We start from the raw sequence: 19565 nt of genomic DNA, 5'->3' as shown, positions 1-19565 counted from the left end.
CACGCCTGGGCAAGATTTCTTGTTTCAGAGGATGGATGTGAGCATGCTCGGGCTAAAGAACTGCTACCAACTAGAAGATGATGCAGAAGGTTTGGCGTACAGTATCTTCTATGATTTATATTTCAGGACCTCTTGATTACCATGCCAATCTCCATGATCACTGCTTGGCTTCACGCTGCAAACTTCCTTGTAATAGTGGTTGGAATGAGTTATTGAACTGTGGAAACGTTATTTTTGCTTGCGTGTGACATGTTTAGCTGCCCCAGGTTGCAGTAATGGATGGCTCCATTTATTGCTGTGAGCTGGACTTACCATGAAGCTCTATGGTAGGAAATAGGAATATACGTGGGAGCTGGGCTGATCTCACAGAGGAATGAAGCATGTATTTGACCCTCTAAAAGAGTGAACTCAATTCTCTACTGCTTTCTTCGCTGTTCCTTTTACTAATAGCCTGACTCGAATTTACACCTCGGCCTTGTATTCATACAGACTACAACGTACATCATTTAGATACCCGCACTCCACCACAAGTGTGTTATTTTTATTTTTTATAAAATAAATTATATATTTTTATTTTTCCTATCTTGTAGGATAAGAATTAGATTTTAGAGTTTCTATTTAAAGGAACACATGATGGAATATAAATTATATCAAAAAAATTCATTATACCAATTACAATGTCTAGGATAAAGATGCTAAAGATATATTTAACGGATTTATTCAGAGTATTTAAGTTAAGATAAATTTTAAAAAAACAATATTTTCACTAAGAAATGATTATTAAATCTTAATCAATTTATTTTATGTGTAAAAAAAGCTTTATCTATCGATTTTATAAGCTAATTAATTTTAATAGCCAGAGGTTTATTTATTTCCTTGTGTCATGTGTTTTATGGAATTCTAAGCTAGGAGAGCAATTTTTTATTGTGTGTATAAACATTGGAGGGAGGCTAATGAAGAATTATTCCCATCTATGTTTTGGATTTCAAGGTTTTGGATTTTAAGGGTAGTATTTGTTAGAAAATAATATAAATTATATTCTGAAATCTCATCTAATAGCTTAAGTTATTAGGTTGAAATAGTTCTTTTACATGATATCAAAGCTTTAATGACAAAGCGGTCACAAATTCGAATCTCACAATCTCTATTTATTTGATAAAATTAAGCACAAGGTAATGTGAGCATGTGCAAGTTTCAAGTTCAAATGGTTTTTACTTGAGGAGTTGTGTTAAAAAATAATATAAATCATATCCTAAAACCTCATCTAATAGTTTAAGTTATTGGGTTGAAATGGTTCTTGATAATATTCTGGGCTATTTGGCCAATAGTTTTTTTTTTAAGCTAGAATTTTATTCAATTTTTTTTAATTCCTAGAGCTCTGCAACTTAGTTATAATTTTTAGAATTATTATTATTATTTTATATTTGAAGCCTTATTTGAGATACCTTGAGTTTTATTTTAATTAGAGTTGATGTTAGCTTATTGGATTCATTATGATTTATTTTATTTAAAATATAAATATTATCATGTAAGATAATAATTTTTTTTTATAAAGTTGAATACAATATTGTCACATAGTTTGTGTGATAGAGGAAATTTTTTTAATTTGATTTTTTTATTAAACTACTCTAACTTATTGAAGAGTTATTAACAAAGTTTCGCGGCATCTTTCATACTTTTCATTCATGTATTTTTTTATATATAAATATAGGATGAGAGTTTGATTTCTATAGTTTTAATATCTCGGAACATATTATTATTATTATTATATTAAAAACAATCACAAGATTGAATTTAAAAAAAAAATAAAAAAGAATTTTAATTTATGTTAATGTGGATTATCAGAGTCAAGATTGAATTATTATATCTCGGTACATATTATTATTATTATAGTCAAGTGCAGCAGAGTCACACAACAGCTGTGAGATCAGTACGATAGCAAAGCACATCAATCTTATCTTATAACTAATTTCCTCGCCAGCTAATAGCGACCCCGAAGCCAATCAGTAACTAAGGAAACCAAAAACGACACATCATACAATACGGTTCGTATTCAATTTGATTATTACGGTTGTGAGTTGATATTACGGCAAAGACAATTAATTTTGTATGAGTCATTTATAAACATTATTTAACTCTTAAGCATAAACCACTAAATAGCCTCCCGCAAATCTTTACACACAAGTCAAGCTCTTTTTTTTACCTTTATTTATTTTTTTATTAAAAAGTGTTTTTGATTTTTTTCAATTTTAAAAAATATTATTTTAATATATTCACATGAATAATATTTTTTAAAAAATTATTATGACGAAAACAAATACTAACTAAGTAAAACTAATTAATTTGGCTCTTTTCGTTTTAAGACTTTATAATAAAAAATACTAAATAACCTCAATGCTAGCTGTTTTATTTATATTTTAGGGTTATTATAATAATAAGTATTTTTAAAAATATTTTTTTATTTAAAATTACATTGAAATAATTTTTTTAATTTATTTTTAATATTAACACATTAAAATAATTTGAAAAAAAAATAAAAAAACATTTTTTAAAACGTAAAATAAACAGATATCCTTTAGATTAATGTCATATGCAAATAGTAATAACGCACGGAGCCATTCATGCTCACCTGTTACTAATAAGAAAAAATTAATTATTATTTTCGAACATAGCTAGGGGTAAAATTGTATTACGACCCTTAAATGGGTGACAGCCAGAAGTATCGTACCACCGAAGCAGCTTACCAAGCACAACCTCCCAAGAGTCTCAACAATTTAACCCCCATCATTACAATATTTACACCAATACCCCCTCCCTAAATTCCCAGACTATCCCTACTCGGGAATTGCACTCAACATTGCCGTAAGCTTACTCCTGCCACCATTCCTGCTCGGCCCACCACCGCGACCATCATTGTCTGCAGAAAACACCAATTTCTTGCGGCACCTACATTTTTCAGCCCCTCCAGTTTTCATTAAAGCTGAGCTAGCTTTAACAGCCAATGCAGCCATTTGTTCAGGCTGCAATGGATGCTTCAACCAGCTCAATGGCAAAGCAAAATAGAGCTGACCCGGCTGGAGTTCTTCATCATCATTTATAGCTGAAACAACATCATCAAATTCCATTTCATCAGCGTTGCAAATGAAGCAGGTCGGATTCTTGGCAAGAACATAAGAAACCTTGACTGGGTATGAGAATTCCTGTAACCTTCCATCTTGTAAAATCAACTTTGCCGTTGCTACATGTGCTGATTCACAAGAACTGCAAATGCCCATGAGTTTTTTTATTATTATTACTTTTCTTTCTCTTTGGCTGGTGATGAGAGGTCTGAAATCTGAAGAGGAAGAGGGTGGTGCGTGCGTGAGTGAGTGTGTGTGTGTGTGTGTATTTTAATTAAGGAGAGATTGCTTCGATATCTGTATTTGGTTGCCACGTCAGATTTGTCATTTTACGTGATCACTGTGCAGGAGTTGCCAGCCTGTAAGTTGTGGGAGACAGGTTGTATGTATGTGGTATTTAGTAACCTCGATTCTAGGTCATATTACACAGACAGGGACTGCAGATTTTTGTGTTTTGAATTTCTCTAGCAGGTTTGGTTTTTATATAAAAAAAATAATTAAAACTGATTTAAAAAAAATAAAAAATAAAAACCAAATCGAAACTGATTCAACCTGGTTTAGTTTGGTTTTTTCAGTTTGGATTTGGTTTAGTTTTTTCGGTTTCAGATTTATAAAATCAAAACCGAAACGAACCGGTCAATTTTTATAAAATTATAATAAGTTTTTTCACAGTTCGATTTTTTTAGTTATTTTTTTTTGTTTTCTCGATTTAATCATTTTTTTAGTTTTTTTACTCACTCCTAATATTTTTGTCTCAGTTTTTTTTTATTCACATTAAGTTTGTTTTTCTAAATTTCAATACATTGAATTATAGAATATTCATACAGGAAAAAGATTAAATTATATAGGAAAGTAATATAATCAAACATAATTTAGGATTGAGGTTAGTTAATATCAATATGATATTTATTATATTCATATTTAAAGCTTATAACATTTTTTTTTAAAGCTAACTTTTTCACATTACATCTAGTTTCATTGTCATGTTATAGTTTTATAGCATATTATATAATTATTATTTTAAAATCAATCTCTTCACAAATCCTTTTTTACATCACAACACATGGCAAACCCTACCTTAGTGTTGCAACCCTAATGATGTCAGCTCCATGCCATTAACCCATAACTAACTTTCAACATATTCATCATGCCCATTTAAATTTATCAATGGTAGCGACATGTATTCTAATAACATTAAAAAAGTCAATCTATCCAACCTATAACATGTGAATAAAACAAGATCAACTACTTATGAGCATACCAATCATCTCCTTTTTCATTGGAGTATTATTTTTAATTATTAATTGTACCATGTCTCATGTCTTTTAAACTACTCTAGTATCAACATTGGCCTCTCCCTATACAACATGCATTATGTCTATACACTCAATATTGATTGAACTATATCAAACACATGATGAAAGTGTCACAACCTAGTTATAATATGGAAAGGCCTATAATGATTAACTCGTAATTGTTAGCAAACCTCGTGATCCTTTATCTTTTGACATTTATCTATTCAAAAGGTTTAATATAGAGTTTAATGATCTTGTAACTAATCTTATTACTCGGGTATAATTGGTATCCTTTATTGAATACACTCGTTTAATGTTAACTAATAAGTTTATAATAGGAATACATTTCGATGTCTTTTTATTCAGCAAGACAATGATGTCAATACCATCTATCTAGCAGCTTATCTTGCCCGATCCAATGTACCATAACTAAGCTAAAGATAATCTCCCTTTTTTTTATAATAGTGAACACCCTTGCTCTGGTAATACTTTCTTAAGTGATCATTAGAGGTTTAACCATTGTGAAAGAGGTTATCAACAACATGGTCATTGTCTAACCCATAATATTTATCGTAATTTTAGATTATGATAACTTTTGAATCAGTCCAACTCTTAATCACATTCATGTTGCAGTTGGAATCGCTTGGCCATCTCTTTTCTTTTATGGATCAATGATAGGGGCATAAATAATTATCAGTCTAGAGGTGCGAAAAGATTATGATTAGTTGGCTGTGAGAAGTCAGTAGTGTTGACAGACTCAACTATTAGCTTTTATGGTTCTGATTGTCTTGATTCTAACTCAGATACTAAAACCACTCATCATGTCACTTTGGATATTATTATCCTCTCAAATATGGAGTTATATATTGGTTCAAATCACCTTAAAACAGGGGATAATAAGATTATTTTAATCTCTATTATTGGTCATTCAAATATTCACACACATACTCATGCCTTAAATTTATCATTTATTTTACATGCTGATATAACAAACTCTTTACTTTTTATGAGTTGATTTTCTATTGGTGATAATTTTCTTTTTAAATTCCATGATCATTTTTGTCTTGTCAAGGATTGCACTTCAAAAGCTATGCAAAATTTAGTTTTCAATAAATGTTTTTCGATGTTATCATCTTCTTTTAATTTCAATTATACTACTTGTGGTATGAGCAAATATAGTAGATCAACTTTATGTTTTTCATAACATGCAAGCATTACTCATCTAAATTTAATATTTTAGTGATGTTTTGGATTTTTCATCCATTTATTTATTTAAAGGGTATCGTTATTTTATTATCTTTAAAGATCATTTTACTAATTCATTTAATTTTATTTTATGTATGTCAAATTAAAAAATTATGATATTTTCATTCAGTTTCAAAAACTTGTTGAGAATAAATTTCATATGTGTATCAAAAGCTTGTAAGCTGATTAGAAGTGATGAATTTAAAAAACTTAACACTTTGTTTCCATAATTCTAGCAATTTTCACCATATTACTTGCCCATGAAAAAAATAAAACTATTAAACATCTTATCAACATATTGTTGAAACATGACTTACATTTTTTGCTCACGAATGAATATGACTTACATTTTTTGCTCAAGAATGAATATGTCTACCCCCCCCTGCTTTTTCACACAGAGGAAAAATTGATCCAATTCTAAGTTGTTAATGTTTTTATTGATTGATCATAGAAGAATAATTTTGATTCTAAACTTCCTTCATATTAATCTGGAATCTCTTTTTAGATATAAGAAAATATTTAAGTTCCAGAGCCAAAGATCAGAGTTCTCAAATAACCAAGTAATCACCAATGAAATACAATATCTAGAAGTTTATTTACTCTAAAATCTAGACAAAAATAGAATTGTGATGATAGGATCTTGGATAGAGACATGATATTTTAATAACTAAATTAATGCCTCAATTGGTGAAAGAATCATTATATGCTCGAAAAAATAGATTGTTACAAGCCATATTTGACATTCGGTATCTACTACAAAGAAAGATTTTCTAAAACTATCTATAGGTGGTGAGGGTATGAATGTATGTATGTATATAGATATTATATATGTTATGTCTAACATCATATATCAAAGTTACTTCAAGCTTTAGTAATTAACAAAGATGGTTTAAACCATGTAATCAAGATGTTTATGGAAAATAAGATTTTTTTTTTGAAATAATGATCAAATAGACAATAATTTTGTATTGATATTACCATCTCCACTACTCATGAGATATATCAAGCTCTGACATTTTTTTTTTTTAAAAAAAATCTTTGTATGGTATCTTATATAAAAGCATTTCTAATGTCAAAAGCCATTTAAAAGAGTCAAATTGTAGATATAATTGTTTGAATAGTGTAAATATGATTATATATATATATATATATATATATATATATATATATAATCAAATTTATACTATTCAAACAGTAGATAAACTTTAATTGAAAAAAAATTATTTTAACAACCTATTTGTATCTAAATATTTTTAATTTTAATAATTTTAGTCTTTTTTAGAAAAGCTATTAAGGAAGTTTTCTTGATGAAAGAATAAAATTTTAAATAATTTATTTTAATGTTTTGACTCTTTTGATAGATATAACAGAAAGACTTTTATTTTTAATAAAAAATCTATATTTGACTTTTTCATTGGAGCTGAAAAATTAAAGAATAAAAGCTAAAAAAATAGTTTTATTTTTTTTATTTATTTTTATCTTTTGTTTTGGCTCTTTTATCGGAGATTCCCTAAATATTAAGGATCCTGGCATAGTGATTGATCGGTTTAGCTTTTTCTTTTTTAAAAGAGAAAATGATGCATTTGATGCCTTTCTTAATTAGAAATCTCAAATCAAAATCTATACTAATACCAAAAATATTCACCTTATTTTCCAATTAAATTAAATCTTGCCGCTTTTTTCCAAAGATAAAACTTAATTTTTAATTTTTACTTCCATTTATTTAATGTAGAATTCTAACACATCATTTCACATTACTACACTCTTGTACATTTTATTTTAATTTAATCTCATTTAATCTCCCGGTTAAATCTCCTATAATTACCAAAAATTCTACTGGGGTTTTACACGAGCGTTTGAGCTTGATTCTACATTTAGAAGGTGTTTGTTTACGCTGTTGTGGTTGCTTTTAAAGCAAACTGCAGCTGTTAAGTGTTTGGTAACATAAAAACCATGCTTACTGATCATGTGGGGGCGGCTAAAATAAATTAAAACCGCAGGTTTGCGGAAAGCAGCTCTCTGCTGCTTTCCACAAACATGCAGAACACAGTGGAGAGTTTTCACTCGCCACTGTTCACGGGAACAGTGGAGTCACTCTCTATTGTTCTTGTTATTGTTCCGGACCACCTGGGTCCGGTCCAAAGCTAAATATATTGAACCGGGTTCGACTCGGTTAAAAAAAATTCAATTTTTATTTTTTTAATTGTGTTTTATTCAAAAAATTAGAAGGAAATCGTTTGATGATGTAACATTTGCAGAATTTAATTGCAATCCCAATTTTGTTCTTACCGGGTCCAACCCAGTTAAAAAAAATTCAGTTTTTATTTTTATTTGTGTTTTATTCAAAAAATTAGAAGGAGATCGTTTGATGACGTAGCATTTGCAGAATTTGATTGCAATCCCAATTTTATTTTTGATGATATTTTTACCCGATGTTGTTGCGCGTTTAATAAACCATGGAAAATGTACTTCTTGGTGGATAGATTTTGAATGTGATGAAATTGCACGTAATTTAATGGAATAATAAAGAAATATTTAATATCAATATTATTTATTTCATGATGTAATAACAGTAGTTAAATCTACAATATTTAAATTAAAAACCATCAATATTAATATATATATTAATTATTTTATAACCTCAATTTGAAAAGTATTTTTTTTAACCAAACACATTAAACTACTTTTTGTTCAACCTCAATTTCAACCACAGTTTTAACCAAACATATATTTTTTCAAACCAAACTCAACTAAAAGTACTTTTTATAAAACAACTTTTTTCAAACCACAACCATAATAGCAACCGCAATACCAAACACGCTCTTAGCAGTGACTAGGCTTGGTTCCAAGCTCAAATATTCTATGTCTTTTACACACACACACACTAACACACATATTCTTACAAATGCTTTTTCAGAATGTAATTTTATTAAAAGCTTGGTTTTTCATTTCATCAAATTAATATAAAATCAATTGCTCGAAATAAAAAATAAATTATTTTAAATTTTTTCATGGTTTATGAAAATTAAAAAAATAAATGAATAGGAGTAAATTAATTTTTTATTTATTGAATAAAATTAATTAACCAAAGTGATTTATATTAAACAATTATAAAAATAAAGTTTTTTTTTTATCAAGTGAGTTTTTTAACATTACAAAAGGATATAAATATCATTATTGAAAAATCAATATAATAATTAAAATATAATTAAAAATCAATATTTTTCCATTATGTTATATTTTAAATTTGTTTTTGTGTTTGTCAAATATTTTATTTAACATATTATTGGTTTAATTATTTATTTTATTATTAAATATATTTGGATAAATTATTTAATGATTGAGTAAAAAATAATTTAGTTATATTGTATTCTTAGCACTAGATTTTCATTTTTTATGATGATTTAAATTTTTTAACATAATTTTAATTAGTAGAGAAATTATAGTTTTTTTAAGTAAAAAAATAATGCTTATTATAAACTAAAGTGAAAATAATGTCTCTAATTATTTTAATAAAAAAGTATTTTATTATGTCCTTTCTCTTTTAAACCAAATAAAATACAAAAATATTTGATAAATCTAAATTTAATGGGCTTAAAAAACCCTTGAAGGCTTAAAAACCCATGAGCTCATACAACATACTTGGGCCCAACCACCTATGAGCTCAGTTTAAAAGAAAAGCCTCCCCTCATAGGATCAACCTTGAAAAAGAGCCTAACGCCATAAATTTAATTTAAAGGAAGAGCCTAACCTTTATGGAGTGGGCTACATTATAGATCTACGATCCTAGGTGTATAAAAAATCTCTCAATACATATTTCCCTCATTAATGTTTGTGCAAGTAATATTTATTCCTTATTAATATTATCAGGGCAAAATTACACTCTAATCTCTCATCTCTATAAAAATACAAGACTTATAGGCTATAAATACCTCATTAGTTCTTCAAGCTTCAGGTTCATAATCTCTTATCTAGACTTTGTTTGGGTAAAACCATGAGTGATTGATCCCATAAAGAATAATTAAAGAATCATAGAAAAGAATATATAAAGATATAATAAGTACCCACTGAAGAAAATTTTGTAGATCCTCTCACTAAGCCACTGTCTAAATAAAAGCATTATCTTTAAGTATAGCAATATGATATTTGATACATGAGTGATTGACTTTAGTGCAAGTAGGAGATTATTAATGCATACATTTTATAGCTAATTGGTTGGTTACACATGACATTGACTTTGTTCATGTAAATATATTTAATTTTAACAAAAGGTTTTATTTATCTTTAATATCAAATATTTGATAAATAAATCCAATATTTGATTATTTAATCTAGAGTAAAGATAAAGTCCATGAGAAAAAAATATTTTGCAAATGAGCAAATGAAATTATTGAATTTCTATTGCATCAAAACATTATTCTTAAATATTCATGGTCAATATTCTATTAAGACTAAATATTAATTAGACTTGTTGAGACTCATACATATTATGGCTTTTCTTTTATGAAAAGAAGTCTATGTTTTCATAAGATAAGGTGTGAAGATACTTATAACTAACATATAAGTGCTTGTTAAATGATATATATACTGAACTGACCCACATGAGAATTTTATACGGAGAGATCACATGTGTCTATAGAAAGACTCATGTGACAGTTGTGTAAGTGATCTTTAGACTTGAGATCACTAAGTTATCTTATATAGGAAATATTATATTTTGATCCTACTACACGTTGTCCTAATCAAGGGTATTAAACGGGTAGATATTGGATATAACATGAACTATAGTAAGATGTTTAAGTAATAAAGAGATGATTCATCACCTTAAATGAATTAAAAAAATATTATATTTTTTCTAAAATTGTATTGATTATAAATCTTTGCGCAAGGTGAGATAAGATTTGAAAGATAAGATTTGAAAAGAGTTTCAAATCTTATTCAAATAATTAGTGACTATGGTATTGAAAACAAACATGATTTGACAGTGTAGATACACTTCATACCATAATATCTAAATCAAAATATTATTGATGAAGAAATAATAATCACACTAAGAAACTGATCGCTAAAAAGTTAAGTCAAATATTTTTTGACTTTCCTAATATTTGAGAGATCATGACACGTTGCTAGACATTATACTTGATCTTCAAATATAAATCAATCAATTATTGAATTGATAATAAATTTATTTATTTAATCATATTTTATTTAGGATTATGATTTATATTTAGACTAACTTATTAGAGAACCTAATGTGTCACACACATAATAGCCATTGATAAGAAATTAAACTAGGGGGAAATTGATATTTTATCATTTATAGGGTTTTCAGATTTTTCTATAAATATAATATTATGCGTTTTATTTTCTGTACAGAGATAAAAACTACGTAAGTTACAAAACACTTAAAAAACACAAAAGAAAAGAGTTAACACTCAAAGACATAACAATTAAGAGATTTCTTATTGGTGGTTTATGTTGATTACCCTTAGAGGCTGGACAATTGGACGACTTGTGATTTGCAACGACTCAGCCTTAAAGTAATTATTCAAAACCGAGAAGAACATTTTATATTCTAGTAATCGTTGATTAAACCCTAAACGACCTTAAATCTATCTGACGAGATCCTTGGGGTTCCTAAAAAATTTTAAATTTACTATTTTCACTATATATATGTATTTCAGAAAACTCAACATAGAGCCTATTGAGGAGTGCTCTTCATAGCAACTTATTTGGAGAGTTGGAGTATCGTGTTTACTTTTATGTTGTTTTTGTCATGTTTTATATATATATATATATATATATATATATATATATATATATATAGAACTAGAGTTATCTATGTAGACGTGGTGCATGTAATGGAGCTATATATTATATTTCTTGTTGATGGAATGGAAGAGTAAGAAGATGTTTTTATATGGCTAGAATAATATTATTGAACACTTACACATGATAAAAATGTTGGTGAAGATCTAGAGGAGCTAGAGTTTCTATAGTATGGAGATCAATTATTCTTTCATATTTTGGAGTTTCATCAACCATGAAAAGAATTTCTTGTGATGGATTAGAATGAACTAGCTTTATATTCAATTTCCATAAATGACACCACTAATGAATTTGTGATGAACCTCAAATTAGATATGAAAATATAAGCTAAGCTTCTTTTAATTATTTCCTATAACAATCCACATATTACAGGATCATTAATTATTTCAACATCTGTGGTCCCTGAAGTTTATTTAGTGTTCTTTAACAGCTTTAATTTCACTTTATTTATATATTTGCCCTTGAGTTTGTTGTATATTGCCCCAATTTATCAATTTCTTAGCTTCCACCTCCTCATGTTTAACATATCAGGAATAAGTGAGAAATGTAGCTTTTTTAGCTTTTCTTCTATAAAGTGTTAATTTGTTTTGATTTTATGATCCTTTCAAACAAAGATAAGTTATAATGAGAATTTTACTTTCCACCGGCTCATTTGGTATTTGAAGCCTAGCTAAATCGTTAAAAAGAGAACATATAGATGATGTTAATGAGACATTAGTCCAGTACTCAATGGAGAATTTAAAAATACAATTTTAAGGATTAGAGAAAATTTAATTTGTTAATTTCTTAGAGAGAAAGAGAGAATTTTGTTTTCATTTTGTACATGTGTAGATAAATATGTCAGAGAGGTCAACAACCACATTGATCTTATAGCTGATAAAAATGGTGGGGATGGATGACTACAGGCAGATAAGAGTGGTGTGGGGAAGAAGGGTAATGGATCTTGATAGTTGGAAGTTGTGGATGGTTTGGATCTACTGAGTTATCTTGCTGACGAGAACTCAATACTAAGATCCAGATCTATTGGGTTTTTTTATTGTTTTCTTGTTTTGCTTGATAGCTAGTTGTTTATTTATTGGGTGGTTTGAATCTACTAGCTTGCTTGATCTACTAAATTTTTATTTTATTTTGTGTTTTGTATTTTGGTTGGTAGGTTTGGACCTAAAGAGAGAAGAGAGAGAATGAGTGTGGTTATGGTCACCTTCTACGTTTATATATATATATATATATATATATATATATATATATATATATATATATATATATATATATATATATATATGTAGAGTATTATAGTCTCTTTATTGATTTTTAAAATATGTTTTGATCAAAATTGCAAAGTATAATATTCAAATATTTAGTTTTAAAGTGAAAATATGACTAAATTATAAAATAGTCAGAGTAATTTATTCAATTTGTTTTTGGGATCAAAATTAAGAAATTTAGAAGAATTTTTCTTCTAGTGACCGATCTTAGTTGAGATTTCATTAAATTCTAATGATTAAAAAATAAAAAAGTTCCTCTTTAATCATCATTTTAACCTTCTTCTCTGTATGAAAACACAAGTTTTAAAAGAATTTAAACTTCACAAAGCAACTTTTTATGAAAATGACTTGCTTTTGCTGTTGCAACATTTCAGAGTGTATATATTCGTCGCACATGCTTATTAATGCAACGGATTGAGGCAAATTCTTGAAGGCAGCGTTTAATCCATGATTCATAAGAAATATTTATTATTGTCTTTTCGAGTAATTTATTAGCTAGATTTGCTGTTTCATAATTGGATTAATTATTGATGGAATTAGATTTTCTCCTTCTCTATGATATTGTTGTTAAAAATAATTTATTTTATTTTAAAAAAATACTATTATAATACAATTTTAAATAAAAAATACTTTAAAAAGTAATTACTAATACCACGGGATCAATCACACAACATACCCTAGAAAATAATTCATGTTTCAGGCATCTTAAATGAATGAACTGGCATTTTACAGTTACATGCTCTTAATAGAATTGATAGGACTACGAGGCAAACTTAGTTGGCAAAGCCAATAGCAAACACACACCAACCGGCAAAAACATCTTACATGTGCTGAAGTGTTTACATAGGCATCTGAGAAAGTCTAATCTAAATAATTTCAACTAGATCTGTTGATCTTACACTTGTGAAGTTAACCATTGACTGACATTACCAGGGAAGCTCCTTCACAATTACTTTCTTGCTTAAAATCTAAGATAAAGGAGACCTTCTGGGAATACTTTTTCTTCTTTTTCTACCAGCATAACAACACTGCTCGTCACACCCATTGATGGAACCAAAGACCTCAATATCATCTTCTATTTGTCTTGAACGCTTTGATCCTTTCTGCAACCAAAATTGAACTTGTAAAGTAAGCTGTTAATTAATCCATGATTTGAAAGATTTGTTTTATTGTATTTTATACATGTTTGCAAATATCCAACAAGAAAGAGGCCCAGCTGCAGCATTAACATAAAATTGAAGAAAATTAATACAGAAACAAAAGCTATAATAATAATAATAATAATCAGAAGCATTAATCAGAACTTACAACTTTGCATTCCACCGAGCAAAACTTGTAGTTATGAGATGAATCTTCTAATGTCGTCAGCTCCCATTGACATGATTCACACCTACGTTTCCTCTTATGATTTGTTTCACTGTAGCTGTGATTGCTCAGAGGTCTTTGACTTTGATTTATTACTGATCCATTACTACTCTCTTTTGAAGTTCTTTGTTGGATATAAATAATAGAATTCCTATTTATGGAATATGGCTGAATCTCAGATATATCGAACAGTGTTCTTATCACAGGTATTTTGATTCCTGGACTGTATGAAGATCTGTAAACCTGAAAAATATTCCAAAAAAACAATGATTAAATACATTCTCCTAATTATTATATATAATTAAGAAGCAGGGACTATGAACATATAACTTACTTGGATGACTTGGTGCCCTTTATGCACATTGTTGCTGTTGCAGTGGTCACAGAACGGTGGTGATTTAGTGCAATCCACACAGAAGAAGTTGCAGTGTTTTGCTCTATTTGGATCACTATGATTTTCACACAGCTCGTAAAATTCTGTTTCTATCAAGTGCAGTACCCATTGAGGATAAGTTGCATGCTCCCCCATAATTAATGGTCTCTTTTCTCAATTTCTTCCTTCTTTTGCGAAAGCAAATTGGAGGAGGAGGCTAGCTATAAACCCTAAAACGTATTCTAGGCATATATTGCTCCATCATTCTCCATAGGAGTAATCCTTTTTTTTTTCCTTCCTATTTTACTAGGAGACAAAGTCTAGACTTGTCAGAGCTTTCCAATATAGGAAGCTGCAGCGGTTACCAATCCTAACAGCTAAAACATTAACTTTTCTTAAAGAAAAACAAAACCCTTTCCTTTTTTTCAAGGAATTGAGACCCAGAAAAAAGTTTGACTATGGACTTCCTGAAAATTTACTAGAAAATCTCTAAATTGGAGAATAAAGATTCTACTCGAAGTTTCAGTAGTTAATATTTTTGTTATCAAGTCCGATTATATTTAATTTTATCTTTATTTGAATCTTATAAATTCCTGACCAAGTTACACATTTTATATTCCTTCCTCCAAAATCTACCCAAATTAATTGGGTTTCTTTCACTAAATACACTGTTAAGCCTATCAAATCATAGCCTTCTCTCCTATTGTTGTTGTCAATAACCTTTATTTTGGCCTGCTAGAACATGATTCAATTTGAGAAAAATGATAAAATCAACATCTGGATGTTTTCTTTAACCTTTAACCTCACCATTTGTTCTATACAAATTTTAAAGTGAAGGGAATAGAGTTAATTTCTAAAATTATTATACATCCAAAGTAAAAAAAAAAAAAAAGATAATTGAAGAGAATTGATTAATTGGATATCTAAAAGATCAAAGTAAATAATAATTTAAACTTGATGATGAATTTTAAGAAAAATTATTTTTCCTATTTAGTCTAGGCAATCAAATAATATGGTTAATAATTTTATTTTTTTTAGTTTGTTAAAGAATTTTATTATTTTCATTTATTTTTAGGTTTTATAGTTTGTTTAGCTTGGTTTTTGGGTTTATATATAAGAATTATAAACCTCTTAGAAATACAAACTATTTGAAAAGAAATATTTATCAATAAAATTATGAATTATGATTTTTGTGTGATTCATTCTTTTAAAGATTTTATATTTTTATATTTGTTGTCGTTTTATATTGTTTTTATTTGCGTTGCATCCTTTTATGATTTTTTTATTGGCAAAGTTTATAATTTTTTTTAGAATTACCTTAGTTGCAAAGTTTAAAAAATAAATGAAATCAAACCCTAATCCGTATAACTAGGGGTGATCATTTTCGGTTCGGTTCGGTTTTTATCAAAACAAAGTAACCAAACCGAAATTTTTTTACAAAAAAATCCGAAACCGGTTCAAACCAACCGGTTTCGGTTCGGTTCGGTTTTTTAGAAAAAACCGATTCAAATTGGTTTGGCTCGGTTTTTTTTCCTTTTTTTTGGTTTGGGTTTGGTTCGAATCGGTTTTTTCGGTTTCAGGCTTATGAAACCGAACCGGTCGGTTTTTTTGAAATTTTAATCCGTTTAATCGATTTTTTTTCACAATTCGGTTTTTTCGATTATTTTTTTTCGGTTTTCTCACTTTAATCAGTTTTTTGATTTTTTTACTCATCTCTACGCATGACTCATGTCGATGAAAAGCAAACCATTAGAGATACAGGGCGGTGATATATGACATACCATACAATAACAGAAAAATGAAATTGTATTGAGAAAATAAATCTTGATTGCGTGTTTTTATGTAATATGAAGATTCATTCTTATTTATAGTAGATGTTATTGAGTTCAGAACAAATGCTTCTTGTTAGTCACAAGTAGCAAATACAATCCTTTCCCATTATAGCTTCCTCCTCTGCCAATGTTAGATTCACAGGGAATCACTTATTTAGTGGTCCTGCTAAAATCTTTGAACACCATTGTAGTTTTTCTTAATGAATTATGTAAGTTCTCTTTAATCTCTTCCTGTGCACAACTGCTCTTTTGTGATCTTGGAGCAAGCAATCTAATGATTTGGAATTAGCCCCCTCTTGATTCAACTCTTGTTAGTTTTTGTTTGGTTTTTTAGTGATTTTTCCTCCATTTTTATGGTCCCAATGGGCTTAAAATTTTGCATACTACTGGCATATGATTCTGTCTAGAGTGCAGCTGTTGAGACCTCAGCTCCTACCGTCCCACAACCTGCAATTATCTAACCATGGACCTTAATTTCCAAAGATGATTACAAAGAGGCTTGATAATTACAGCACAAAATAAAATAGTTTAGTGCAACTCATTTGGGTCACAGAAAAGTTTAGCAGCATCTTGAAACACTTAGCAAAATCTCAACGAAGAATAAATACACGGATTGTATACAGAAGAGCTCTATTAATCAAGCTGAGCATACCAGATCCCCTGGATCTTGACATCCTTAGGAGTCTTTGCTCCCAGATCAGTATCAGATGGCTGAAGACTCTCAAACACTCCTATGATCTCTCCAGTCTCAGGCTTGCTCTTGGTAACACTTAAGGTGATTTTACCTGTTGATGATGCGGTGTTCTTGATGTTTTCCTTGAGTAGTTCCTCCTCATCTCCTCTGCCTCCAGCAGGCAATGCAACTGCATTGTCATAACCGGTTGAGCCACCTCTTCCCTTTGGGTCCAAGAAAGATGAACCTCGGTAGGATGGTACAAGGAACTCTCCACTGAAGCTCTCTGGTTTTCCTGATGCTGCTAATTGTTTAATGGTGAAAAGGAAAGGCACACGCTCGCCACCAGGCAGCTGAACGGTCACAGCAGCATAGTCAATACCATCTTTCTCCTCAAACTTGATGGTTCCATCGGGAGAGACTTCGAAAGGTCCCTCAATCTCGTCGAGGGTGTAGGTCAAACGTGTCATGAGCTTAGTGTTTTGGAACTCAGGTGGGGCATTCTTGCTTACACTTTCAGCCTTGACAGTGAATGAAGTTGGCTCCAGGCAGAACTTCTTAGCATTGTATTTGCCAGGCTTGAAGGCAAATGACTCAGCTCCCCCATCAAGGGTTGGGCACTGGTTAGCAGTTCCAGATCCTTTTACTTCCATGTATGTCTTGCTCTGGATTTCATCATAGGTCAGCCTCTTTGGAACTCCTTCAGCACTTGCTCCCTAAAATATGAAAAAAAATATATATATATCATACCTGGGTTCGGATTTAATCCTCAATGTAACATTGAAACCTTAAATATAAATCTGCAGCAAAGGGATGGTCTCTAATAATCAATCCACACTGACTAATTACGGTGATCTTACCATGTGATTGCTTCCCTTCCCGTTGAGCAAGTACTTTATACGGCTCAAAATCTCTAATGCCATTGTAATGCTATTAAAATGTCAAGGCCAAAGTAAGATGGACATGAGCAATTTTGGGAACCTGGCCTTAAATCTCTCCTATCGAGTTCTCAACAGTTAATCATGCTGTTGAACCACGTACTTTAACAGTTTATGAACAAAAAAACAAGCAAAGAAACAGGACAGGGTCAGCTTAATATATCATCATGCATGATATTGATAGAGCAGGGCAATCATATTATAGTCCTGGTAGTCTAATATGAATATGATAAACTCTAAATTATATACCCGTTAGAAGTTTAAAAGTATCTGATTAAGACATTCATACGTACCGAGACAACAAGAGCAGAAGTAGCAAGAGCAAAGCCAGCGATCTTGCTAGCATCTACACACTTTCGAGCCAAGTCTTTAAGGTCAGATTGCAAAGAGCAGGAAATCCTAGCACTAGCTGGTTCGAAGCCAAAAGCCTTGGAAACACTCTGAGAAGACCTGAGTTGAAGGCTGGTCCTAGAAGGCACACCCACCTTGGTGGGTTGCATCAGTGTAGCTGCTGCTTGTAGTGAGGCAGCCATTTAGTTCCAACTGCTGTCTGTCTGTCTAGCTTGGAACTATGTATTCAAAAGAAAAAAGAAAAAAAAAAACAGAGCGAGTGATCACAAGAAGAAGAAGTGCTTTGTGCTGGTTAAGGTGGTTGGCTTTGGTGTGGGTAAGATAAAGAGATAGGATAAGGCCTTCTCCTATTGGTTGATTGAAGGTAATGCCTCTGGTTTTTTAGTTTGCCACGTGGCAAGTATCGGGTTTGGGATTCCTCTTGACTGGATGGCGATGTTTGTGATTAATCTAAACGAAAAATATTTAGATTGGCCCATGCAGGTTTCGAACCTGCGACCTTCGCGTTATTAGCACGACGCTCTAACCAGCTGAGCTAATAGGCCAATTTATGTGCTTGATTCAATATACTATATTCTTTTTTATTTACCTGTAGCTGAACACTGCAGAGTCCTGGCAAAGCTTAAACATATGAGCAAGTTCTATACTCTAGTGTTTCATTCCGATCCGAGTTTTTAAATTTTTTATGTATTTTAGTTTTAATTAATATTTTTAATATATTAATATCAAAAATAAATTTTAAAAATAAAAAAATATTATTTTAATATATTTTTAAATAAAAAAAATATTCATCATCACCATTCTAAACACTTTTTTATAATTGTCTTTTGGTATTCTCAAATGGAATGCCTTGACATATTTATCATGTCAATCCATAAACAAAACATCACAAATAACTCTAAGCGGTCAATTTCATTCTGCTTCGTCTAGAATGACCAATGTATGTTGTTTCAATTTAAAAAATAAAAACAAACCGAAATAAATTTTATCTTACTCATAATCTCGACCCGTTCCAGAAATTTTGGCTGGAAGTTTTGTTCAAATAGTTTTTTTTTAATATATACTTTTACTTTAATTTTATCTTTCAATACTTAGTTTATTGGAGATAAAATTTCATAATTTATTGTGGTTTTTTTTTATGGTTATCTTAGTCTCGTGACTCATATCATGGGTTTGGCAACTTAACTCAGTTAAATCGAGTTTTTTTAATCTATTTTGTAATTGATTTTTTTTTCAGTTTTAGCATTTAATTTTTTTTTTCATTTAGTTAGTTGATTATA

The 19565-nt window shown here is 29.7% G+C and overlaps 2 protein-coding genes, 1 long non-coding RNA gene and 1 other non-coding gene across 4 annotated transcripts; all 4 read right to left on the bottom strand.

Annotated features, from left to right (window-relative positions):
* Window positions 1–2636: 2636 nt before the first annotated feature.
* LOC133693191 (uncharacterized) lies at window positions 2637–3395 on the bottom strand. Its single transcript, XM_062114353.1, has one exon. It carries the CDS (start codon window positions 3273–3275, stop codon window positions 2835–2837), a length of 441 nt encoding a protein of 146 aa, XP_061970337.1. The 5' UTR covers window positions 3276–3395; the 3' UTR covers window positions 2637–2834.
* A 10164-nt stretch (window positions 3396–13559) lies between these two features.
* Window positions 13560–14349, bottom strand: LOC133693630 (uncharacterized). Its single transcript, XR_009842143.1, has 2 exons — window positions 14062–14349; window positions 13560–13856 (listed from the first exon to the last, which is right to left on the bottom strand). It is a non-coding gene; the product is annotated as an uncharacterized LOC133693630 (long non-coding RNA).
* Window positions 14350–16776: 2427 nt separating this feature from the next.
* Window positions 16777–18582, bottom strand: LOC133694622 (oxygen-evolving enhancer protein 1, chloroplastic). The gene is made up of 2 exons (XM_062116217.1): window positions 18228–18582; window positions 16777–17712 (listed from the first exon to the last, which is right to left on the bottom strand). The coding sequence occupies exons 1-2, from the start codon at window positions 18465–18467 to the stop codon at window positions 16957–16959; spliced, it is 996 nt and encodes a 331-aa protein (XP_061972201.1). The 5' UTR covers window positions 18468–18582; the 3' UTR covers window positions 16777–16956.
* Window positions 18583–18756: 174 nt separating this feature from the next.
* TRNAI-AAU (transfer RNA isoleucine (anticodon AAU)) lies at window positions 18757–18830 on the bottom strand. Its single transcript has one exon. It is a non-coding gene; the product is annotated as a tRNA-Ile (tRNA).
* Between the last annotated feature and the right edge of the window lie 735 nt (window positions 18831–19565).

This window comes from Populus nigra, chromosome 5, assembly GCF_951802175.1.
Source record: "Populus nigra chromosome 5, ddPopNigr1.1, whole genome shotgun sequence".
Classification (NCBI taxonomy): domain Eukaryota; kingdom Viridiplantae; phylum Streptophyta; class Magnoliopsida; order Malpighiales; family Salicaceae; genus Populus; species Populus nigra.
This window is presented reverse-complemented; position numbering and strand designations above follow the sequence as displayed.

Coding starts and splice junctions, on each gene's coding strand:
- LOC133693191 (XM_062114353.1), bottom strand. CDS start 3,275: ATGGGCATTTGCAGTTCTTGTGAATCAGCACATGTAGCAACGGCAAAG.
- LOC133694622 (XM_062116217.1), bottom strand. CDS start 18,467: ATGGCTGCCTCACTACAAGCAGCAGCTACACTGATGCAACCCACCAAG. Junction 17,713..18,227: donor CTTCTGCTCTTGTTGTCTCG/GTACGTATGAAT, acceptor TTCATATTTTAG/GGAGCAAGTGCTGAAGGAGT.